At 49.1% G+C, this 26,269-nt stretch overlaps 1 protein-coding gene across 1 annotated transcript in view; it reads left to right on the top strand.

The window, feature by feature from the left end:
- Positions 1-26,269, top strand: part of GREB1 (growth regulating estrogen receptor binding 1) — a 656,933-nt gene that overhangs the window by 513,408 nt on the left and 117,256 nt on the right. The window contains exon 23 of the mRNA XM_078647791.1: positions 14,351-14,453. Coding sequence (XP_078503917.1) covers positions 14,351-14,453 — 103 coding nt within the window. The remainder of the gene's footprint in view (positions 1-14,350; positions 14,454-26,269) is intronic.

The following is a 26,269-nucleotide window of genomic DNA, read 5'->3' as shown; positions in this document are numbered from 1 at the left end:
GTTGCCCCTAAATTCTAAATTTAGGGGAGTTTCAGGTAGGTACAGGTCAGGACCAATGGGTCCCTTCCTTGGGGTGGGTACACCCACTATTATGCCACCCTCCATTGAGAGGGGAGCATAAGCCTCACTCTGGTTGGCTGGGTAAACCCATCTTGAAGATGGCAGGGACTGAGAGTTGTGCTTCGCCTCACCTTCCCCATCTGAGAGGTGGAGGTGGCAAAGGTGGGTGCACCTCTCCTCCTATCTTGGTTTTCCAGCAGATTCTCCCTCCCAAAGTGGGAGTTAGAACCGATGAGGGCCAGTTGATGGGAGCAGCAAATGGCTGGGTCAGCTCCCAAAGGAGGCAAGCCTTTGTACCTTCCACTTCATGGACCCTGCCCATCCTGGGGGAGGAAGCTTGACACCTCTGCCCCGGATGTGCTTTGTTTCATGACCCCAAGAGTGTGAGGCTCTCAACCCAGGAGTCCAGAAACATGTCTGTGGGTGGCAGCTGGCGAGCAGCCACTCAGCCAGGACACTAGAGTTAGGTAGTCTTTCAGGGAGCATCTCTAAGTTGCCCTCTGAGTGAATTTGGAATTAAGTCCCACATTGACATTATTGTGGGTTTAATGTGCTGAGAAGTTTGGTACCAAACTTCCCAGAATTCAGTAAAGCCGTTATGGTGCTCTGAAATTCGTGATTACAAACTCCTAATTGGTGCCAATTGGTGTTGTAAAGGTACAGTTTTAGGGAAAGCACAAAGGCTCTGAGTACTTGGTTAGCAGGAACCCAGGACACACTTAGTCAAAGAGTATCAACATCAGGCAAAAAGTGGGGGGCAATCATGCAAAAAGGGGCACTTTCCTACACTACTCCTCTGGCTTAATTAAAATAGAGGGATGAGTAGGTGTCAGCGCACCATCCTGCTTGCAGTCAAGGGCTGTGGACGGAGTTAAGTGGAGTTCCTAGAGATAGCAAATGTCTGTGTGGTTCTTGTTAAGGTAAGCTAGCCTTTCCAAGGTTTTGCAGCTTGAATCTTTCTGGATTCACTATGCTGTGCATTATTCCGCGGTCTAGTGGTTGGGTCCGGAATCGTAGTCTTTTTTCTCTCTTTTTGTTTGTTTTCGTGGCCCAGGTGGGCGCCGACGTCCCACCATTTGGTGTCCTCCTGTGCTTTGTTTCAATACCCCAAGAGTGGGAGGCTCTCAACCCAGGAGTCCAGAAACATGTCTGGGGGTGGCAGCTGGCGAGCAGCCACTCAGCCAGGACACTAGAGTTAGGTAGTTTTTCAGGGAGCATCTCTAACTTGCCCTCGAAGTGAATTTGGAATTAAGTCCCACATTGGCATTATTGTGGGTTTAATGTGCTGAGAAGTTTGGTACCAAACTTCCCAGAATTCAGTAAAGCCATTATGGTGCTGTGAAAATCGTGATTACAAACTCCTAGACAATATACTCTTTATAGCTTTATGCACTTACAATGTCTAAGAATGAACTTAGACACTGTAGGGGTAGAGGGCTCCTGCACCTGTACACTCACCAGTGGTATAGTGTACCCAGCTAGAGGGGTGCCTTACCTATACCATAGGCAGTGGGTTGCAGGCATGGCGCACAGGATTGTGTGCCATGTTGACTCTTCACTTTTCTCTGCACCAAAATGCTCAGCCTGCAAGGGCAGTGTATGTGTGTTAAGGTACAGGGCCTCTGAGGGTGACACAATATGTGCTGCATTCCTCGAAGGCCTTCAATGGTTACCGTGCCCTTACCCATGGTACCTGTTACAAGGGACTTACATGTGGCCAGAGATGTGCCAATTGGTGTTGTAAAGGTGCAGTTTTAGGGAAAGCACATAGGCTCTGAGTACTTGGTTAGCAGGAATCCAGGACACACTTAGTCAAAGAGCATCAACATCAGGCAAAAAGTGGGGGGCAAACGTGCAATAAGGGGCACTTTCCTACACTACTCCTCTGGCTTAATTAAATTAGAGGGATGAGTAGGTGTCAGCACACCACCCTGCATGCAGTCAAAGGTTGTGGACGGAGTTAAGTGGAGTTCCTAGAGATAGCAGATGTCTGTGTGGTTCGTGTTAAGGTAAGCTAGCCTTTCCAAGGTTTTGCAGCTTGAATCTTTCTGGATTCCCTATGCTGTGCATTATTCCGCGGTCTAGTGGTTGGGTCCGGAATCGTAGCCTTTTTTCTCTCTTTTTTTTTGTTTTCGTGGCCCAGGTGGGCACCGACGTCCCACCATTTGGTGTCCTCCTGTGACGTCAGCACACTTCCTCCGGAAGCTCCTACCTTTGGGCGCCATCTTCAGATTCTTCTTTCCGCCGTTTGGTCTGGATCGTCACCGAGGAGTTCCAGAGTTTTTGGAGAAGAGAATAAGAAAATAAAGCAGAAAACACCAAAAGTTGGAGTTTTTTTAAAACACCGATCAGGAGCACAGACCCAGGACGACGAAGAGGGTGAGGAAGATAAAGAACGTTGATGTCCAACGGAGAATGTGCACACAGTAGGCCCCCTGACAGCAGGAATGGACAAAACCCCATTCAAATTCTGCTGTAACTGTCACCACAAGTACGCACAGGACCAGCACCCAGTCTGCAACCTCTGCCTGCCACTCGACCACCAAAGCAAGGATTGCAACTCCTGCTCGGCATTCACCCTCAAGACCCTCAGAGTGAGGGAGAGACAGAGGATAGCGAACTACACCATGCAGGGGCAAGGACAACCCAGTCGCTCCGGAACTTGGGCCTCTCCAGCGGAGAAGAGGACAACATTACCGAGGGACCAGAGGGCTACACGATCGCAGAGATCGATAAGAAGTCGACAAAGGAGGTAAGAGAGACGTCGACCCTTAAAGCCCCGACAGACTCTCGAAAAACTGAGCCACAGTCCTCGAAAGGAGCACTGGCGTTGAAGCACTCGATGGCCACAGCTGGGTCCACGTACAAACTGTCCAGCGAATCCTTCAAAAAGGACTCTCAGCCAGCAAAAGCTCAAGAAAAGCCTAGGTCGTCGAAGCCTGGCCCCGAAAAGGCGCGCTCAACGGCGAAGGAGATTTCGACGTCAACATCGACGACCTCGAAGAGAAGCGCCTAAACTCTCGACGCCGAACAAGTGGCCAAAATGGAGAGAAAGAAGAGAAGGCTTGAGGCCGAAATGAACAGCATCTGCCAGAGGAAAAAGGACTTCGACAAACGGATGAGCAGATACACCATTCCTCTGAAGCCCATGACTGTAGTCGCAACAGAAGTCGAGGAGGAGTTCGACGCCGGCGAGCCACCGAAAACTCCTGAACCAGCAGAGTAGCAGGACGAAGAGGGCCTGTATTATTACGAAGGAGAAGACGAGGAAGATCAGTGGACATACTTGGGCTGGACATCCTCAGAGACACAGGACCTGGAATGGCAGGACATCGACGCCGAAAGCCCGGAGAGGGCACAGAGTCATATGCGTCGAGGCCTTCGCCGCCAGACAACATTGGTATCTACAACATGGTCATCAAGAACACTGCAGCAATATATCTGGTAAAATTAGAGGAAGAGAAACCAAAAGCTTGTTTTCTCTTGGAGACTCTGCTCCCCACTCAAACTAGGAGCCAATTCCTACCCATGCTCCCAAGTGTGCTGGACCAGGGCAGGTAAGCTTTCAAGGAGCCAGCAGCTTGCAGATCTGTCACCCCTAGAACAGAGAAAAAATACAAGCATTCCTCGAAGGACCCAGCATATATGCAGGGATCCATACCAGCTGACTTCATTATGACGTCAACAGCCAGGAAGAGGGCCAACATTCCCACAAACTCAGGGCCACCTCCAGACAAAGAGAGTAAGAGAATAGACCTCATGGGGAGGAAAGTAGAGAGCAATACGGCTCCAATGCCCATATAAACAGGCACGCGTACCAACATTGGGCGGAGGTAGGGCAGCGTCACAGAAGGACACCAAATGGTGGGACGTCGGCGCCCACCTGGGCCACAAAAAAAGAAAAAAGAGAAAAATTACTATGATTCCGGCCCCAAGTGGAGTTCCTAGAGATAGCAAATGTCTGTGTGGTTTGTGCTAAGGTAGTCTAGCATTTCAAAGGCTGTTGAGCCCACGGATGTTCCAGGTTAGCTATCTAGTGGCAGTCATAGCGCTGTGTAGTGGGAGTGGTGGGCCAAAGTTAGGGAGGGCCAGTGGCAGTTCACAACTGAAGAGGGCAGGGGCATGATGTGCAGCTGTGTGTGGAACATATTGGGGGGAGATAGAGACAACCACAAGAATCTCTCGAACGAAACCCACTCACTTGAACCCTCAGACACGGTTGCAAGCAGCAAACCTACACCCCACCCCAACACCCATCCTAAGAACATTCAAATACCATGGGAATCATCTCCGAGAGCTTCAGTGAGCCAGGCAAACATCCCAGTCAAGGTTTAACTGGGTGGCCGATTTATTTATTTATTTATTCAAAGTTTTATATAGCGCGAACAAGATCCTTACAGATATCAGAGCGCTTCACAGAGACAGGGGTAGGGGCAGCAGGAATGAACAGGGATAATGGGAGCAGTATAATAGTCACTAACATAGTAGGATAATAATAACGTACAGAAAACATATCAATATACAATCCGGTAAACAAGTAATATAAGACGGCACAAGTCATCAATCCCACTACAGAAGTGTTCAGGTAGACCTTGGATGTGTGGATGGCTTATACCAATTTCTTAGGATAGAGAGAACACTGAGTGGGGGCATCGGGAGGGTGATACAGTGTACCAAAGTGTATCATATATTGGTCGGTAGTAAGAGAGTAGCGTAGTAGTGTCACCATCAAGTAGAAGTATAGTGCCAGAGGACAAGGTGAACAGTGATACAAAGCGATGCAGAGTCTCTGATCCAGTACCTATAAAGTTCAGGAGATCTTGGCCAGAAGGATGGTTTTCATCTCTTTCTTGAAGAGTGCAGTGGAGGAGATGAGCCTGGTTTCAGGAGGGAGCGCGTTCCAGATCCTGGGTGCCATTCCTGAGAAGGAGCGCTTGTATGTTTTCTCTTTCCGGAATCTACGAGGTTTCAGGAGTAGATTTTTTGTACTTCTATTGGATCTCGAACCTCCTGATATAGACAACTTTTGAGCGAGGTAGTTGGGTGCATTGTGGTGCACGGCCGCGTGTGTCATAACGGCAATTTTTAGCTGTATTCTGGCTTCAAAAGGCAGCCATTTTAGAGACTTTAAGTCTGGGGATATATGCGAGTGTTTTCTTGAGCCAGTAATGAGTCTCGCGGCAGCGTTCAGGGAGGCTCCTAGGGGTGCTGTTGTGGATAGCGGGAGTCCGCTGAGGGCCACAATTCCGTAGTCTATTCGAGGGATGACTAAAGCTTGTACAGCAGTTTGGAAGTCTTCGGCAGGGAGGAAGGGTTTAATTTTCCTCAGTGTGTTGATTTGGAAGTTAGCTCCTTTTGTGGCTTTGCTAACGTGCTGCTGCATGTTGAGCTTGGCATCGAGTGTGATGCCTAGGGATTTCGCCGAATCCACGATGGTAGGTTGGACATTGAGTGCTGTTAGGTTATTGAGCCAGGTTTGGGTGGTGGAAATTTTCGCCGGGGGTGAGATGAGTAGGAACTCAGTTTTCCGAGCATTTAGCTTGAGGTGATTATCGGCCAGCCAAGATTGAGTGTTAATAAGTGTGGAATTCAGATGTTCCGATGTGGAATTCAGATGTTCAGATGTTCAGATGTTCCGGTGCCAAGGCACCCAACATTTTGCAGGAGGCTTCCAATGCAGTCTGCCAGAGTTAATGATCACGGCAGCTGTGTGTGTGTGTGCAAGTCAACCTGCGTCACAGGCGAGTCACCAAGGAATGCAAAGACAGCACCTGCTTGGCGAGGGAGGCATGGCGCTGCCTTGACAGAGCTTGTCAGTCATTATCAATGAGGTGTTTCTTGTCCTGGTGCTGTGGGGATACCCGTGGCAACGCCTTCCTGATGATGATGTGTTTCGCAAATTTGAGGCCCGCCTTGGCTTCTGTGAAGTAGTGAGGTTTTGCAGCGTGAATCTTACTGGATTCACTGTGCTGTGCATTATTCCGCCATCTAGTGGTTGGGTCCAGAATTGTAGTCTCTTTTCTTTTTTTTTCGTGGCCCAGGTGGGCGTTGACATACCACCATTTGGAGTCCTTCGTGATGTAGACGTGCTTCCTCCGGAAGCTCACACCTTTGGTCGCCATCTTCAGATTCTTTTTTCCTTTGTTGGGTCTGGATCGTTACCGAACAGTTCCAGAGTTTTGGAAGAGGAATCAAAGAAAAGAGCAGAAAATCGACGAAAATCAAAGTTTCAACTACACCAGACCACAGGTCAGGTAACCGGGACAACCAGGGAGAAGGTTTTCGAATGAGATCGCGACGTTCAACTGAGAATGCGCTCGCGGGGGGGGCTCCCTGAGTGCCGGGATGGACAAAACACCTTTTAAGTTTTGCACCAATTGCCACCACAAGTACCCCCAGAAGGACCGACATTTAGTCTGCAAACTCTGCCTGCCGCTGGACCACAAGAGCGAGGACTGCAACGCGTGCTCGGCGTTCACACCGAAGACCCTCAGAGTAAGAGAGAGGCAGAGAAGGGCAAACCACAACATGCAGGGGCCACCTCCATCGCTCCGAGACTTGGACCTCTCCAGTGGAGAGGAAGACAACATCGCCAAAGGACCAGAGGACTGCACGGTTGACGAGGCCCATAGGAAGACGTCAAAGGAGGTACGGGAGTCGTCGATCCCTAGACACTCGAGTGACACGCTAAAGGGTGAAGCTAAAGCCCCGAGCGACACTCCTAGGAGTGAAGGAAAGTCCTCAAAGGGAGCATTGCCGCCAAAACACTCGACGAAGGCAACAGCAACCAAGGACAGTCAGCCGAGCGGATCCTTCACAAAGAACTCCCAGACGGCGAAAGCTCACGAAAAGTCCAGGTCGTCGAAGGTTGCCCTCGAAAAGGACACCTCGGTGCTGAGGAAAGGAGGGCCAACATCTACTTTGACGTCGACGGCCCTGAAGGCAAGCGCTCCAACTCTCTACGCCAAACATGCCAGCTGATATGGAATGGTAGAAGAGGAGGCTCGAGGCCAAAATGGCGAGCATCCTGTAGCGGAAAAAGGGCTTCGACGAGAAGATGGCCCAATACACCAACCCGCCGAAACCCGCTCTCAAAGTCGTAGGAGACGACGAAGACGCCGAACCTCTGAAAACACCTGAACCGGTCGAGGAACAACAGGAGGAAGTCCATTATTTCGAGGGCGAAGAGGATGAGCAGTCCTACCGGACTCAACATCCTCGGGGACACAAGACGTCGAATGACAAGATCTCGACTCTGAATAGCCGGAAGAAGGGGTAGACACATACGCTTCGAGGCCTTCACCGTCAGACGACATAGGGATCTACAGTATGGTCGTCCAAAAGGCTGCACAAACATTTGGGGTGAAGATGGAGGAGGAGAAGCCCAAGGCATGTTTTCTCCTGGAAAGTTTACTGCCTCAACAAACTAGGAGCCAGTTCCTGCCCATGCTCCCTAGTGTGCTGGACCAAGGAAGAGATACCTTTAAGGAATCAGAAGTATGCAAAGCTGTAACTCCAAGAACAGAGAAAAAGTATAAACATTCCTCAAAGGACCCTGCATACATCCAAGGGTCGGTACCAGCTGATTCCATAATCACAGCAACGGCTAGGAAAAGGGCCAATGTACCCACTAATGCCGGACCACCTCCAGACAAGGAGAGTAGAAAGATGGATCTCACAGGGAGAAAGGTGGAAAGAAATGCAGCAATCCAGTGTCGCATCGCTAACTCCAACGCCCTGATCAACAGGCATGCATACCATCACTGAGAGGAGGATTCAAGCCTGAGGTGCAAAGCAACATCCTGAACACACCTTTTAATGGGGAGCATTTGTTTGGCACACCAGTTGAGGATAAATTAACGCAGCTCAAGAAGGACAACGAGACAGCAAGGTCCATGGAAGCACTGCAGTTCAGAGGGATGAGAAGGGGTATACCCACAAGAAGACCAGGTGGTAGGAGGGGCAATGTGCCTACCACATCGTACCAAACGTTTCAGCAAGGCTATCAAGGGAACAACCAAAGCCAGCAGCTGCAGGGACAGCAGCAGCAGAACTGGCAATATCAGCCCCGGGGACAGTCCTTTCAAGGGCACGCAAACGGACGTGGTCAGACACGAAGAGGAGGCCAGCAGCCTCCCTCCAAATGACTTCACAGTGAATATAACACCCACCCTAACAACACCTAGGGTGGGCACAAGGACATAGGAAAAAGCAGCAACCGGACGTTCCACAACAAACAGTACCTCGAACACACAACACCAGTAGGGGACAGAATAAGAGACTTCATCCAGTAGTGGAAATAGGTCACAACAGACAAATGGATACTAAACATCATACTATACGGATACTGTATAGAACTAGAGAAACAACCTCCAAGCAGAAAACTAAAAAGCAAGGCACACTCTGCGAAGGAACTCTCGCTCTTGCGACTAGAGGTGCAAGAACTACTCAGCAAGGAGGCAATAGAGATAGTGCCGCACAACCAGTGGAACTTACTTGTTCGTGCCAAAGGTGGACGAAACACTAAAACCTATCCTAGATCTAAGGTTCTTGAACACATTCATAAAGACTCAAAGGTTCAAAATGACTTCCCTACAAGAGGTAATACCACAAATACAACAAGGGGATTACATGGCAACTATAGATTTAAAGGACGCATACTTACACATCCCCATCAACCACAAGCACAAATGTCTACTGAGGTTTGTGATCAACCAGTTCACAGTACTGGCATTCGGACTCAAATGCGCACCAAGGGGGTTTACAAAATGACTAGCAGCTGTCAGAACACACCTACAAAGGCGAGGAATACGCGTATACCCCTATCTCGACTACTGTCTCGGCTCGTAAAGGCAAGTTCGTACAGCCAATGCAAACAACACATCCAGCAGGCCATACGGACACTGACACAACTGGGTTTCTCAATACATTGGGAAAAATCATCAACAGAACCGGAGCAAATCAAGATATTCTTAGGGGCAGAGATCGACACCAAAAAGGGCCAAAGTGTTCCCAAGCAGGAATAGAACACTGGCGATAATGAAGGAAACACGTCATTACCGCAAGTTCTGACAGTGAAGACGGTGAGCAAGCTGATGGGAATGATGGCGTCATGCATTCACCTAGTCCAAAATATTCGGCTACACATGAGACCATTCCAGGAATGAATACAGCAGCAATGGTCACAGGCAACAGGGAGTTGGGAAGATCTAGTGATTGTCACACACGCAGTGCACCAGGAAATAGCGTGGTGGAACAAGGAAAACATCACAGGGGAAACCATTCACACAACCAACTCCAACAGTTACCATCACGACGGACGCCTCCCAGCTGGGGTGGGGCGCGCACATGAACACACTGAAGGTGAGGGGGCTATGGTCGCAGCAGGATGCGGTCAAGCACATCAACTACCTGCAACTAAAGACAGTGGGGCATATTATCAAGGGGGTTTATCTCCGCTTTTTTGGCTTTAAAAGCCAAGAAAGCGGAGATAAAATTATCTCACTATTACCTAGCTGTCGCTAACACCAGTTAGCGACAGCTAGTAGGAGATAGCGACCATCTTGGGCCCCACTTTGCATGTCAGTGATATTTATCACTAATGACATGCAAAGTGGGCGTGCCAAGATGTTAGCGACTGTAAACAGTCGCTAACATCACTATCTCCTATTACCAACTTATGGAGATATTCGCGCTAAGCGTGAATATCTCCAAAAGCTAACACCTGCCCTGAGCAGTTCTTAGCCATGTTATCCAATGGGAGGTGGATAACATGGCTAAGAGCATTAGCTCGATAATGCATGAATATCGCTATTGCTTGGTAATATGCCCCAGTGTTCCTAGCCTTAAAAGCCTTTCAAAAGGTGCTGTACAGGAACAGGGTGTTGATCCAAACAGACAACATCACAACCATGTTCTACATCAAGAAACAAGGAGGAACACATCAGTAGCACTATCGGGCTAGCACAGGAAATATGAACATGGGCCATTCCACTAAATATAGACCTACTAGCAAAACATCTCCCAGGGAAGGACAATGTGGAAGCAGACAGACTCAGCAGGCAGACGTCAGCATCTCACGAATGGGAGATCAACCAACAGGAAATACAGAAAGTATTCCGGAAGTGGGGTACACCGCAAATAGACCTATTTGCAACACACCAAAATGCAAAATGTCAACACTTCGCATCCAGACAACCAGACCATCGGTCACAAAGGAATGCACTATGGATAAGCTGGTCAAAAAATTTGAATACGCTTTTCCCCCAATACCACTGATACACAGGGTACTCAGCAAATGCAGGATCAGTAACATGTCGCTGATACTAACAGCACCTCAGTGGGCCAGAACGTCATGGTTCTCACAAATAGTAGAGATGGCGCATGCACCAGCACACAGATTCCCAAAACGAAGGGACCTGTTAACAATGCAGAACGGAAGGGTGCTACACCCAGAGCCAGAGAGCCTCAGCCTAGTGGCAAGGCTCCGGAAGACCTATTGTTTGCACACCTCAAACTACCGGCAACACAATGGCAGTGCTCAGGGAGGCAAGAAGACCTACCACGAGGAAATGCTATGTAGCAAAATGGAAAAGATTCTCTGAATGGTGCATTAGGGAGAAACTGCAAAGGAAAATCACAAAGGAGTCAACAGTACTAAAATACTTAACACATCTACTGCAAAGTAAACTAAGCTACACATTCCTAAGGGTACACTTAGCGACGATAGTGGCTTACACAAGAGGAGAAACAGGGAAAAGTTTCTTCACCTCCCAAGTAGTAAAAAGATTTCTAGAAGGAGCAAAGAGAATCGCACCTCCAAACAGAATGCCAGCTTCAGCATGGAACCTCAACGTAGTGCTAACTCAATTGATGAAGGCACCATTTGAGCCGATTCACAAGGCTACACTGTACATACTCATGCTAAAGACGGCCTTCTTGGTGGCTATCACATCACTACGAAGAGTAAGTGAGATGCAGGCGCTAACACTTCAAGAGCCCTACCTGCAGATACACAGTGATAGGATTGTTATGAGAACAGAACCACACTTCACGTAAAAGGTGATGTCTCGGTTCCACATCAACCAAACAATCCAAATACCTGTTTTTTTTCCAAAAACCAACCACAAGCACAGAAGAATGCTGCACACACTGGACGCCAGGAGGGCTGTGATGCACTATATAGAAAGGACAAAGGAGTGCAGAAAGACAAAGCAACTCACCAGCAGTTTTTTGGGACGACCAGTTACCAAAAATACCATTGCACGGTGGATTGCACAAACCATACAACTATGCCACAAACAAGCAGGACAACTGTTACAAGGAGCAGCTCATGCTCACTCAACAAGGAAGAAAGGAGTAACAATTGCATTTCTAGCTAAAACACCAATTCAAGACATTTGCCAAGCTGCAACATGGTCTTCAGTGCACACATTCACTAAGCACTACAGTGTAGATATCCAAATGAACAAATAAGCGCAAGTGGGACAGAAGATCTTACAACGCATATTCAGTAACCAGTGCTCATCTTCCACCCAGTCACCACAATAAGGACAAACCGCTACAAAGTGTATGAACAGCATAGTGAATCCAGAAGGATTCACGCAGCAAAACGTATAGTTTCTTACCTGTCGGTGTAGTTTTGCAGCTTGAAGACTTTCTGGATTCACTAGCGAACCCACCCTCCTCCGCCAGAAAGATGAGACAGGAGGAAAGGGATTAAAAATGAAAAAGACTTTAGAAAATAAGAGGAATAACAAGAATAACGCAAGACAAGAAAAAAGAATCCGAAGATGGCGACCAAAGGTGGGAGCTTCCGGACGAAGCACGTCGACGTCACGAAGGACACCAAATGGTGGTATGTCGACGCCCACCTGGGCCACGAAAAACAAAAGAAGACAAAAGAGACTACAATTCCTAACTCAACCACTAGATGGCGGAATAATGCACAGCATAGTGTATCCAGAAAGTCTTCAAGCTACAAAACTACACCGACAGGTAAGAAACTATACGTTTCCCCTCGTGGGGCATGCTAAGTTTGGGGCGATAGAGAAGTGCATATTGAATTTCTGCTTTCTGGAGGAGTCTCTTGGCCGGCAGCAAGTCCCGTCAGGCAGCCTTCACTTCTAACGTAAAGTCCAAGTAGAAGGAGACTGCATTTCCCTGGTATTGGACAGAGCAGCGCTCTTGGGCCATGTGGCAGACAATATCCAGGTCTCTATAGTTGAGGAGTTTGGCATGTATGGAGCATAGTCTCAACACAGTGCTTCATTTTGTTGATGGGTGTGATCCCTGTGATTCGGAGATTATTGCGCCAGGAGTGCGCTTCTAGATCTTCATTTTTAATTTTAAAGAGTTCAAGGACTTTATCCATGAGTAGGAGATGCCCACCGGTGGTAGCCTGAGCGTCGTCCGCATCTGAGTTTCAAGGTGGTCAAGTCGGTCCTCATGTTTGTCGGCCCTCTCCTTCATGCAGTCGAGGCAGCTCGTCAGAAGACTCAAGTTTCACATCTAAGGCTCGCAGGCTGTTTTTTACATCCACTAGGAGCTTCTTGAGGTTGTTGGTGTGCTGGGAATCCCTGTGGTCATGGGGGTTCATCATGTGTCGCTTTCTGTTCAGTATGATTGGTTTGCTGCTTGCATTCAAAAATTAGTTTTGATTGACGAACATAATGTTTCCCCATGTCCGAACAAGCTGTTGGGCTGGCTGGAGACCCGCCGGCCGGGTGGTGTGCGGCTTCACAGAGAGGTTCCCACAGAGGTGCCGGTGCTGGGTTGATCACGAAGGAGCAGGCCAAGTGGATTGGCAGCAAAGAATGCTCAGCAGCCCTCTTCCAGGCCGCGCCTCAACTCAGAGTGGCCACGCACAGCAGGGGCACAAGCAGGCCTTAGACCAAGAGGTAACCTGTCAAAGGAGGCCAGGCTGCAGTATGACTGGCAGCAATGGTAGCCCAGTGTTGCTTAGGTAGAGAGTCAGGCTATCCCAGAGGGAATCCATCTGGCTGGTGGAAAAAGCAGTGGAGGCTGGCATCAGGCCCGCTGTTTTGTGCTCCCAGCAGGGAGGGATGCCATATGCGCCCTTGCGGCACAGCCAAGTAAGTGATTTCTCAGGGGCTAACTGTATGAGCTTAGCACTGGTAAGGGCCAGTCTGTACGCCGCACAATCATGGGGGAATCACTGCGTGGATCACCACTCACTCACCGCATTGCTGCATTGTGTAATGTATTGAGTGGCACAGCTGGGCTCCCGCACTTCTTTTTCTCCTCAGGTGCTCAGTCCAATCCCATGATTTAGGTGCAGCAGGAAAGGGGGAGACGGGCTCCCAGTGATCCCCAGCAGTAGACCTGAAGGCTGTGAGTCGCTAGCAGCACGCTGGCTGCCCATGGCCTCACTCCTGTGGGTGGAATAGCGGGTGCCACTAAGGTCGGGGGCCCAGTGCAGAACCAGGGCGGCGAGGTCAGGCCTGTACCCAGCGCCTCCCCGCCTAGTATTCAGGGGGGGAGCCCGGTCAGGCACCGGCCATGTGGATGCTGCACGCAGCAGCAAGAAGCAGGCAGCCTCCAAGGCTTGGCATGGGCTGCGCAGTGAGCTGATACCAGGCAGCCCGCCAACCAGACGAATGGCCTCACGGCAATCCCCCGCTAGCTGCTATCTTGTTTTGGGCCAATGGAGAGCCCGCTGATCAAGGATATCTATCAATTCTGGCATTGGCTGGCAGAACCCTCTTAAGAGTGACCATCTTGCTGCCTGGTTAGACTCCAGCCCCTCTCGACACATTCCAAGGTGTAAAAAGATTGGTATACCTCGGAATGCGTCAGGATTGTACGCCTCCACATCAGAGGCGCAACAAGGAGAATTTTTTTTTCTCCACCATGTTTCCTCTTTCTGAGTGTGCTGCATTCTCTTGAAGATTGTTTTTGTGCAGGGAGGTGTCCCTTCCTGTACAAAAATAATCCTGCCTGCACAATGTTGCAAGGGTGGCTGCATTGGCACTAGGCACTAGGCAGAAGAGAGTGCCCCTGCGCTAGGAAAGAACAGGAATGCGCTTTATAATGGTAAATACGGCTCATTCCTGCCCTTTCATGCAGCGCAGCAAGGTGAATTTTATTGAATTTTATGTACATGCTCCTATGTCCAAAATGTATACATTATATTAAGTGCTTTTCTTAAAGATGCCCACAGTATCAGCAGGGATGTACATCTCTTTACTGCACAGGCCGTAATTCTATGGATATTAATTTATTGTGAATTCCATATATCTATATTAAATTCTGATTTCTGTCTACTCAGATTGGAAAAACTGGAGCGTATCTACAGTTCCTCAGCATTTTGTCCAGAATGCTAATTCGATTGACAGAAGTAGACGTTTATGATGAGGAGGAGATCAACCTCAGTAAGTTATTGTCTGCAGGCTTTTTAATTGTTAGTCAGACAGCAGTAATATTGAAATCCCCTGGGGAAAAAGCAATGCATGTAGTACAGTGGTTGTCTTCTCAAGTAAAGGAAATGTTGTATCTGTCATGACTGACATACAAAAGACATTTAAGTCCAAAATGTCATGAAATCAGATTTCACTCCCACATATTATTAAAAAAGTCCTATTGATATCTTCAATGTTAATGGAATAGTGACTCATCGTATGCTATGTTAAATCTTTTTGTATAGCTCACTCCCACTAGTTCCTTCCCACTAATGCTTTTGGAACCTGGGAACCCTTTACGATTCTGATTGCCCCCAAGGCAGGGTGCTAGACATTAAAAATAAAGGAATGTTTATCTCCTGTTCAGCATGCCCTGATAGTGAAAATTCGAAATTGAGGTTTTCACTGTCGTACGGCCAGTGGTCTCATTGACTAACATGAAGTTACCTTAGCCACCACGCTGGGTGCTAAATTCCATTTGGGTTCACCAAAGATATTACTCCAGGGTATCAAATGAATCTTTACTTTAAACTTGACTCATGGCCAAGATCGAATTTAAGCCCACATTTAGTAGGAAGGTGACTTTGGAAAGTCACCACTTTGCTGACTAAAACCTCTGGTAGCCCCTCCTGACTGTCTCCATCTGTTGCACCCCAGGACAACAGGCTGGCCACCTCTCTCCTAGGAAGTGTGAAGTGCGCCTAGGAACAAGAAACATAGGAAACTGTTGTTGGGAGGAGGTGCGTTCTCCTCCAGCAGGACAACTGTAGGGTGTGGCATCAGATCGGCCTGCTTCAAGAAGGTTTCCGCCTCAGCATAACAAATGGTGATCACACCTTAGACTGTCCACTCCTTTATGCAGGCAGACCTGTTGGCATCTTATCCAGAGGAGGAAAATTCATTGTAAAACCTGTTTTCCAGGAGGAGTGGCTCATTATGCTGGGTACACCCAGGTGTGGGCTAGGGCTCCGTTCAGGGGAAGGAGTCCTGTGCCATCTTCGATTCAGACAGAGAAGGGAGTCTGGGATTGTTTTTGCCCGTACACTGGAAATAAGGGTTTTATTAACCCCTCCCATGCTGGTGACGGAACCGCTCCGTCACCAGCCACGGACGCGCTGTGCTGATGACGTAGTGGTTCCGTCACGGCCCGCTCGGCGCGCCTACGCGGTGCGGATTCCGCGCCTGCGCTGGACGTTCTGTTGAGCGGGCGGGACCGTGACGGAACCGCTCCGTCATCAGCACAGCGCACCAGAGGCTCGTGACGGAGCGGTTCCGTCATGAGCATGGGAGCGCCGCGCGGCCCCTCCACCCCCCTAGCGCTGCGGCGGAATTGCCGCCGCAGCGAAGGGGTTAAAGAACCTAATGGAACCTGACAGATATTGTTACAACATTACATGGTGAGGTCTCCCAACCACACCACATAATAATCCACTTTCCTACAATTATTACAGTACAAGTATAGCAAACACGTATATGTTCCTTATAGTGTTGCTATAAATATACAGAAAAAGTAGTAAAAGCACTCCTCAAGAATACATTTGTGCCTAGTACCCTGTTCATTTTCTCATTTTCCCATTCAGAAGGGCATTTCATATTTTATTTGGATTTCTGATTGTCCTCCTTTTTGTTTGTCTCTCTTATTTCCCATTGTAATGTTGACTATCATACGGTACATGAAAGGGTGTTTTTTTCAGAATCAAAAACACATATTTTCATGGGTATAAATCAATAAAAAGTTAAATGGGCTATATTTATAAAGGTAATTAAGTTATGAATCTAGGTGTTCAACCAAATTATCCCTTTTCATGCCTGACAAGAATTCAAAAAGATTCCTGGCATGTGTAAACACATTTATATCGGCAAAGAGCTCCACCACAAACGCACAGATCTTCACACCCATAAATCCTACTCAAGTGCTGGATAGTTGGTGCTCCTAAGCATGGTTTGCCTTGGAAGTTTTGGGAATGCCTACTAACAGGTACACTTGCGGACATTGCCAAACTCATCTCCTCTTCCTTTCCATCATGGAAAGGATTGTAACCTTACTCCAGTATAGGGCTGGTATAACTTTCCTTTCAAGGTGGAAAGAGAAACAAACCACCCCAACATTTTGTGGGTGTCTAAGAAAATGGCTTTCTCTGTGGAGAAATATTTGTTCGAGGCTTGTGTGGCTGTAGTTGCACATGCTTTGCATACTACTGCCATTTAGTGTTGTATCCAGATGTGTACAAGTTGTTTTTCTTCTAAGACGTTTTTCGGATCAAGAGGTAAAGTGACTGCTCCTCTTGGTGATAATGCGCCTGGAATTAGGCTCCATTGTTAGATTGCTTTCTTTCCACCATCGGGTTCGGACGTGTATTGCTGTGCTCCAGTTGAAGACCATTTCGGACTCCTTTTCATTCATAATTCACACTTACCCTCGGCAGTATTGTTATCAAACATGTTCCCATCTTTGCAGTACAAAATATCAAAAACTGTCGTCTGTCAGATCGACGTGCTCGAACAGTTGCCCTTCAGGTCTCGCCGTTCTGGGCCTATCTTTCCATCTCTCCAGCTTTGCCTTAAAATGACTTGCTGATGGAACGGACTCCATTCCGTTTCTGCCCGAGGTGCCCACGGATTGATCTTCACCAGATCTGCAATGTGTGCTTGTCTCCCGATCACAAGGAAGAAGACTGTGAGGCCTGACGATCATTTCGGTCAACAAAAACCTTACAGGACCGAAGGGGTCGTCACAGGGAGATGCTGCAGAGAGAGGTCGATGATACACCTGACTGCTTTGGACAACAGGAATTGAAGGAGGAGAAAAAGGAGGAACTCCACAAGGCCTCTGTAGCCTAGGAAGAGGCTGTTTCCCTTGAATCCGGTACCAACTTAGCGATCAACCTCTAGATGCAGGACCTTCTACCGGGTCAGCATACTGTGAGTGCTAACATCCCCATCCTGTACCTGAAAAAACATTTGGTTTTGCCTGAAGATAAGGCCACCACTGCCAGGAGGCAATCATGGTTGGCTCCAAAATCTGCTACAGATTCCCTACTCTCTGCACTGAAATCATAGTCAAAGTCATCAGCTTCCATGCCAAGCAGTCCCTATTCATCTTCGGCACCGACCACTTCGACTCCGAAACTATTGACCATCTCTGCATCGAAATCTGACCCTGGTACTCCAGTTTAACCAGTCATCCATAAAATGAAGGAGTGGCTCAGTACACGCCAGAAACAGTTACATATAATACCTTTAAACTGGCCACATCCTAACCAAGACTGTGGTGTCGGCGCCACCTCCATCAAAACGTCAACTCTCATTTAAAGGAGCAATAAACTTGCCTGTGCCTGTTAAAAGGAGGAAGACAGACACGGCTACTAGTCCCATGCACCCTTCTCCACCTGCTTCACCACCAACTTTCTCTCTATCCTTCCTTCCCCCACCTTCACCCTCTCCACATAATTTTCAGGGTGATCCTCTAGATATCGCTCTGCAGGGGTCCCCACCTTCCTTCAAGGGTGAGCATGGGTGGGCAGATGATTCTTATGATTCACCACAATCCCCAAATCTCTGGCCAGATTATGACATTGATCCCCAGAGGGACACAGATCCATACATGGACCCAGCCAAACCACTGCCTCCTGATGATATCACCTCATATCAAGAACTCATCAGCAGGGCTGCAGTGTAACACCAAGTCCCGTTCCATAAAGAGCATTTAGAGAAGGATTTCCCCTTTGAAACCCTATCCAGTACACAGAGGGCTACCCAATGCCTTCCTATGTTGAAAGGCATAATGCGTCACACCGATGACATCTTTAAAGGCCATGTGCGAGCAAGCATTATCACTCCCAGGTTCAACACAAAATACAAAACCACACCCTCAGACTCTATCTACATCAAAGGGCAACTTCCCCCTGATTCCTTAGTTGTCTCCAATGCCCATAAAAGGGCTAGTTTACAAACCACAGCTGATGCTCCACTTCCTGATAAGGAGTCTAAGCTAATTGATGCTTCATGAAAACAGTTAGCGGTGCAGTCCGCCAATCACTGGCGGACTGCAAATACACAAGCCTTATTAGCCAGGTATGATCATGCCCACTGGGAAGAAATGGAGGAACTCCTCCAGTACCTCCCAGACGATCATACGAAAAGAGGGCAGGAACTCGTAGTACCAACCAAACTAATTTCCAATAACTTCATTAGGTGCGCCCTAGACTCCGTGGACACAGCTGACAGAGGTACAAATACTAATGAGTTGTTACGCAGACATGCATGACTGTATATACCTGGCTTCAAGCCAGAAGTCCAGCAAACACTTCTGCCCTTACCATTTAATACCTGTAGGGGTCGATTGAAACTGTTTCTCCCCAGCTGGTGATCCATAACATTGGATCAGTGGGTGTTGGACATTAACTAACATGGTTATTGGATGGAGTTCATCAACACACCTCCAAAGATTCCACCTCGCACTCACAAACTATCTCTGGAACATCTAACACTACTCAAACAGGAAGTTAAAGCTCTCTCACTCAAAGGAGCTGCAGAACCTGCCCCTCTTCAACATCAGGGGTCAGGGGTATACTCCCTGTACTTTCTCATCCACCCCCAAAAAAGGTTCATTATAGCATTACATCCTGTCAGAGCATTTCCATTTGGTCACCCTCCAAGACGCGATCCCACTTCTCCAGCAAGTGACTTTATGTCATCCCTAGACTTAAAGGACGCCTACTTTCACATCCCAATCCATCAAGCACACTGCAAGTACCTCATGTTTTTCATAGCTGGCAAACATTATCAGTTCAAAGTCCTCCCTTTTGGTGGGTAACTACTGCACCCTGGGTGTTCACCGAATGCTTAGCAGTGGTAGCAGCACCTCTATGCAGACAAAACATCCAGGTCCTGGACGACTAGCTTATCAAAGCCAGTAACCTTCCTCTGTGCCACCAACACACTCAGGTCACCATAGACCTGCTCCATCAACTAGTGTTTACCATCGATATGCAAAAATCCCATCTTTAACCTTTACAGGTTCAGCCATATTTGGGGGCTATTCTCAATACACACATAGACTTAACCTATCCCAATGCAGCAAGGATTCAAAATGTCCAAACCCTGCTACCACACTTTGAAGCCAATCACCAACTGACAGTCAGAACAGTTATGCGTCTGCTGTGTATGATCTCCTCATGTATCGCTATTGTGCCACATGCATGATTACACAGGCATCTGCAGCAGGAATGTCTAGCACACCTGTGGTCTCAGTCACAGGGTCAGTTAGAGGATCTAGTGTTGATAGACAGACGCACTCTCTGCAGTGGGGGAACACACAAAATCTGTTAAAAAGTCAGCCTTTCCTTGACCCTGTTCAACAAATCATTCTGACAGCGGATGGATCCCTCACAGGATAGGGTGCTCATCTTCAGGATTTCATAGTTCATGGTCTCTGGGAAACCAGTGTCTCCACATCAACTACCTCGAGCTTCAAGCTTTTCACCTAGCATTGAAAGGGTTCATACCTCTCCTGGTAACCAAGGTTGTCTTAGTCCGGATAGACAATATGACAGCCATGTACTATGTACAAAAACGGGGGGGGGGGACAGTTATTACGTCTATCTCAGACCATTTGGCGTTAAGCAATACATCACACCATCCAGCTGTTAGCGGAATCCTCTCCCGGGAACAGACAACAACTTTGCAGACCTCCTCAGCAAGATGCGGCAACAAGTCCATGCGTGGGAACTCCACCTCTACTTTTCCTCCCATACTACCATAAGTGGGGGTTTCCACAGATAGACCTGTCTGCAACAGCATGCAACGCAAAATGCCCAAACTTCACCTCTAGGTTCCCACATCCGCTACCCAAGGACATTGCTCTTTGGATGAACTGTTCAGGGATATTTGCCTATGCTTTTCCACCTTTGCTTCTTCTTCTGATCCGGTTTGCAAGCTCTGTCAAACGTATCTCATCCTCATTCTAGTAGCTCCCACTTGGGCTCTTCAACCCTGGTTCACGACACTACTCGAACTTGCACCCAAATGGAATCTCAGTACTGTTCTCACCAGACTTATGGGTCCATCATTTGAACCATTACATAATTGTTCCCTATAATTTCTATCTTGGAAGGTCCCTTTTTGATTTCCATTACTTCACGTAGGCGTGTCAGTGAGCTCCAGACACTAAACCATAGAAGAACCTTTCTTACTTCTATACAGGATAGGGTTGTCCTTCACGCGTACCCAAGATTTTGCAGCGTGAATCTTTCTGGATTCACTATGCTGTGCATTATTCCGCGGTCTTGTGGTTGGGTCCGGATTCGTAGTCTTTTCTTTTTTTTTTTGTAGCCCAGGTGGGCTTCGGCGTTACACCCCCTTGGGTGTATTTCCGGTGACGTCGGCATGCTTCCTGCGGAAGCTCCCACTCTTGGGCGCCATCTTCAGATTCTTTTTTTCCGCGGTCGGGTCTGGATCGTTCCCGTTTGGGCTCCAGACATTTTTGGAGAAAGAAGAAAGGAAAAGACAGAAAACACAAGGAGAAGTCATCTGAAGACTCCAGGGGGCTTCATCGACGAACAATCAGCAAGGAGAAGGCGTTTTTCATCGAGATCCTCGACGACCGTCGATGAACACGTGACCAGGGAGCCCCTGGACGCTCGATGATGGACAACACGCCGTTCAAGTTCTGCCGTAACTGCCACCACAAGTACGCGCAGAAGGACCAGCATCCGGTTTGCAACCTTTGCCTACCGGTGGACCACGAAAGCGGAGACTGCAACGCCTGCTCCGCCTTCGCACCGAAGACCCTTCGTGTGAGGGAGAGACAGAGGGTAGCGCACGCCACCCTGCAAGGGAAGGCACCGACTCCGTCCCTCTACGAGCTGGGGATGTCCTCCGAAGAAGAAGACAACGCTGCCGCCGAAGACGACAGCTACACGGTCGTAGAGACCGATTACACGAAGACTTCTGATAAGGTAGGAGACTCTTCGGCCCCCAAGAGCACAAGAGACTCTGAGTGTCGAAAAATCGAGGGCAAGACCCCGAAAGCGCCGACGCCAAAGAAGGCGGCGTCCGCGACTACTCACAGGCCCAGCGGATCCTCCGAGAAGGAGTCCCCGGCGCCGAGAGCTGCTGATCAGCAGAAAACGTCGAAAATCGTCCCCGAAAAGGATCGATCGACGCCGAGGGAGAAAGACCCTAAACTAACGACGACAACCAGAGAGCCAAAACCCGGTTCGACGTCGACGACGAAAACTTCGACACCGAAGAGCTCGGCACCGATCCAAGCGCCGAAAAGAACGGCTGATCCATCTGACGCGGAACACGCGGCCGAGATGGAGAAGAAGAGAAGGCGCCTCGAGGCCGAAATGGAGAACATCATGCAGCGGAAGAAAGATTTTGACGCTAAGATGAAAGCCTTCACGATCCCTCACAAGACCAAGCCACCGGTGGTGGAGGTAGTCGAGGAGGAAGACGAGATCGACGAGGTCGCCGAGGAACAAGACCAGGACGTCGAGGTGGTCGACGACCAAGAAGGGTATGAGAATCCCTACGATAGTTACAACTATGGGGAGGAAGAGGACAGCAGGACGGACGCAGAGTCGGCACCCTCTGACCTACAGGAGGTAGATTACATAGATGTCGACACCGACAGCCCGGAGGAGGCGGTCGACACATACCCCTCGAGGCCCTCGCCGCCGGACGACATCGGGGCCTACAACTCGGTGATAAAATCTGCCGCAGCAGCATTCAAGCTCAAGCTCGACGAAGAGAAGCAGAAAGCAGACTTCCTTCTAGAGACATTGCTCCCAACACAAACAAGGAGCCAGTACCTTCCAATGCTCGACAGCGTCTTGGCCCAGGGGAAGGAAGCATTCAGGGAACCCGCAACATGCAAGGCAGTAACTCCCAGAACGGAGAAAAAGTACAAACATTCCTCAAAGGACCCAGCCTACATTCAGGGCACGGTCTCCGCAGACTCCATTATCACGGCCACAGCAAGGAAGAGGGCTAACGTACCCACTACCTCGGGTCCACCACCGGATAAGGAGAGCAAGAGGATGGATCTGGTGGGCAGAAGGATCAAACGGAATGCCGTGACCCACTGGCGCATGGCTAATTCCAACGCCCTGATAAACAGGCACATGTACCAGATCATGGAGGAGCTGGGGCAGTTGGTGAAAGACCTGCCCCAGGATGCCAGGCAGAAGGCCGAAAAACTGGTAGAAGAAGGGAAGAACGCGGCAAATTCTTGCCTTAAGACGGCCCTAGATGGGGCAGACACCGCCAGCAGGCTCATGATGATGGGTGTCACGGAAAGGAGACACGCCTGGCTAAGGATCTCAGGTTTCAAACCGGAGGTGCAACACAGCATCCTGAACACACCGTTCAACGGCGACACGCTTTTCGGGACAACAGTTGATGAGAAGCTCAGTCAACTAAAAAAGGATAACGAAACAGCAAGGTCCATGGGAGCATTGCAGTTCAGAGGCAACAAAAGAGGGACTCCGTCACGGAGGCCTGGCGGGAGAGGTGGAAACCAGCCAGGTACATCACACCAGGCTTTCCAACAAACGTACCAGGCAGACTCGCAGGCTCAACAGGGGCAGCAGAAGCAGTCCTGGCAGTACCAACAAAGAGGCCAGTCCTTTCGTGGGAGAGGAAATGGACGTGGACAGAACAGAAGAGGGGGACAGCAGCCCGCCTCTAAGTGACTTAAAAAAACTCTGTGTGCCCGCCCACAAAAAAGATCCCAGGGGGCAACACGTACAGAGGGGTCAAGACAAACTAGACACCTGCGACCACATGACACCAGTGGGAGGAAGATTAAGATTTTACCTCCGAGAGTGGAGAGAAATCACATCAGACAAATGGATCCTCAACATTATCCAATTCGGATACTGCTTAGAGTTGGAGGGGAGGCCAACAAGCAGAAAACCAAAATGAAAAACACTAGCAAGCAAGCAGCTGCAGTGTCTTCAGGAGGAGGCAAAGGAACTCCTGCGGAAGCAGGCCATAGAACGGGTACCCTTCAAGGAAAGAAACACAGGAATATACTCAACGTACTTCCTGGTACCAAAGGTAGACGAGACAATGAGACCCATTCTGGACTTACGGTTCCTGAACAAATTCATAAGAACGCAAAAATTCAAAATGACCTCCCTGCAAGAGGTGCTCCCACAATTGCAAACCGGGGACTTCATGGTCACAATAGACCTCAAAGACGCCTACCTGCACATCCCAATGAACGGAAAGCACAAACACATGCTCAGGTTCACCATTGGAGAAAGCCACTACCAGTTCACGACACTGGCCTTCGGACTAAAATCGGCACCAAGAGTTTTCACAAAGTGCCTCGCAGCAGTCGCAGCGCACCTACGAAGGCAAGGAATACACGTATACCCTTACCTGGACGACTGGCTGGTGAAAGCAAACTCATACCAGAAATGCAAGCAGCACGCACATACAGTGACGAACACGCTCATAAGCCTGGGGTTCTCCATCCATTGGAAGAAATCATCAATGGAGCCCGAACAAGTCAAGATCTTCCTGGGAGCACAGATCAACACCTTACAGGGCAAGGTGTTCCCCAGCGAGAAGAGGGCGAGGGCGCTGGTGAAGGAAACTCGCCTCTACCGGAAGGGACAAGCTCGGACAGTGAGGACTGCGAGCAAGATCATGGGCATGATGGCATCATGCATCCACCTGGTACCAAATGTACGACTCCACATGAGACCCATTCAAGAATGGCTACAGGAGCAATGGTCACAAGCTACAGGCGGTTGGGAGGATCTAGTGGTTGTAACGCACGCAGTGCAGAAGGAGATGGCATGGTGGACCATGGAGAACATAACAAGGGGAAAGCCTCTAACGCCCCCAACGCCAACGGTGACCATCACCACAGACGCATCCCTGAAGGGATGGGGCGCTCACATGGAGGAGCTCAAGGTGAGGGGACTGTGGACGCCAACAGATGCGGCAAAGCACATCAATTACCTAGAACTGAAGACAATCTGAAAGCCTTTCAAACAAGACTGTACAAACACAAGGTGTTGATACAAACAGACAACACCACTGCGATGTTCTACATCAACAAGCAGGGGGGCACACAGTCAGCCCCGCTTTCAACGCTGGCGCAGGAGATATGGAGATGGGCCATCCCTCTAAAGATAGACCTGCTAGCCATACACCTACCAGGGAAGGACAACATACAAGCCGATTGGCTCAGCAGGCAGACATCGGCATCCCACGAGTGGGAGCTCAATGCTCAGGAGACAAGGTACCTGTTCGACAGATGGGGGACACCATCGGTGGACCTGTTTGCCACACGCCAGAATGCAAAATGCCAAAACTTCGCATCCAGGCAGCCCGAGGAGGGGTCACTGGGGAATGCCCTATGGATAGATTGGTCAAGGACATTTGCTTACGCCTTTCCCCCGATACCACTGATGCACAGAGTGCTGAGCAAGTGCAGAGCGAGCAACATGACACTGATACTGGTCACACCACAGTGGGCGAGGCAGACATGGTACTCGCAGATCATGGAGATGACACAGTGTGCACCCCACAGATTCAGCAGGAGGAAAGACCTACTCTCCATGCAGATCGGAGAGGTACTACATCCAGAGCCAGAGAGCATGAGCCTAGTAGCGTGGCTCCTGAGGACATAGAGTTCGCACATTTGAGACTGCCAGAAAGCACCCTGAGGGTCCTGCGGGAGGCACGAAGGCCCAGCACTCGGAAGTGCTACGTTGCGAAATGGAAAAGATTCACAATATGGTGCAGGCAAGAAAGACTTCACAATAAAATGAAGAGGGACTCCACAGTGCTAAGGTACCTGACGCACTTGCTGGAGAAGAACCTTAGCTCATCCTCTTTAAGAGTTCACTTGGCAGCGATAGTCGCCTACACAAGGGGAGAAACGTGCAGGAGTTTCTTCACATCACAGGTGGTGAAGAGATTCTTAGAAGGAGCGAAAAGGATCGCACCACCCAAGCGGGTGCCGCCTCCTGCATGGGACTTGAACACAGTCCTAACGGAACTCATGAAAGAGCCCTTTGAACCACTTCACAAGGCCTCCCTAAAGATGCTAACTATGAAAACAGCCTTCCTGGTTGCAATAACGTCCTTACGAAGAGTAAGCGAGCTTCAAGTGCTGACGCTACAAGAACCCTACATACAAATACACAATGATAGAGTTGTGATGAGGACTGACCCACACTTCATGCCGAAGGTGGTATCCAAATTTCACATGAATCAGTCTATACACATAACGAGTTTTTTCCAAAAACCAACAACTAGCGCAGAGCGAGCTCTGCACACCCTGGACGCCAGGAGGGCAGTCATGCATTACATTGAAAGGACAAAGGGACACAGGAAAACAAAACAGTTCTTTGCGTCATTCGCAAACAGCTTCATGGGGAAAGCAGTAACCAAAAAGACGATTGCACGATGGATCGCACAGACAATTCAACTCTGCCACAAGCGTGCAGGACAAGAGCTGGCATAGGGGACACGTGCCCACTCCACTAGGAAGAAGGGCGCTACAATAGCCTTCCTGGCTAACACACCCATAGAGGACATATGCCTGGCGGCAACATGGGCTTCGGTGCACACGTTCACGAAGCACTACTGTGTGGACATACAAATGAACAAGGAAGCTCAAGTTGGACAGAAGGTGCTACAGCACATATTCAACACCCAACGCTCATCTTCCACCCAGCCGCCACAGAGATGAGAAACCGCTACAAAATCTATGCACAGCATAGTGAATCCAGAAAGATTCACGCTGCAAAACGAATAGT

This window comes from Lissotriton helveticus, chromosome 6 (genome assembly GCF_964261635.1).
Source record: "Lissotriton helveticus chromosome 6, aLisHel1.1, whole genome shotgun sequence".
Taxonomy (NCBI): Eukaryota; Metazoa; Chordata; class Amphibia; order Caudata; family Salamandridae; genus Lissotriton; species Lissotriton helveticus.
Note: the sequence above shows the minus strand (reverse complement) of the source record. Positions and strands in the feature narration are given on the sequence as shown.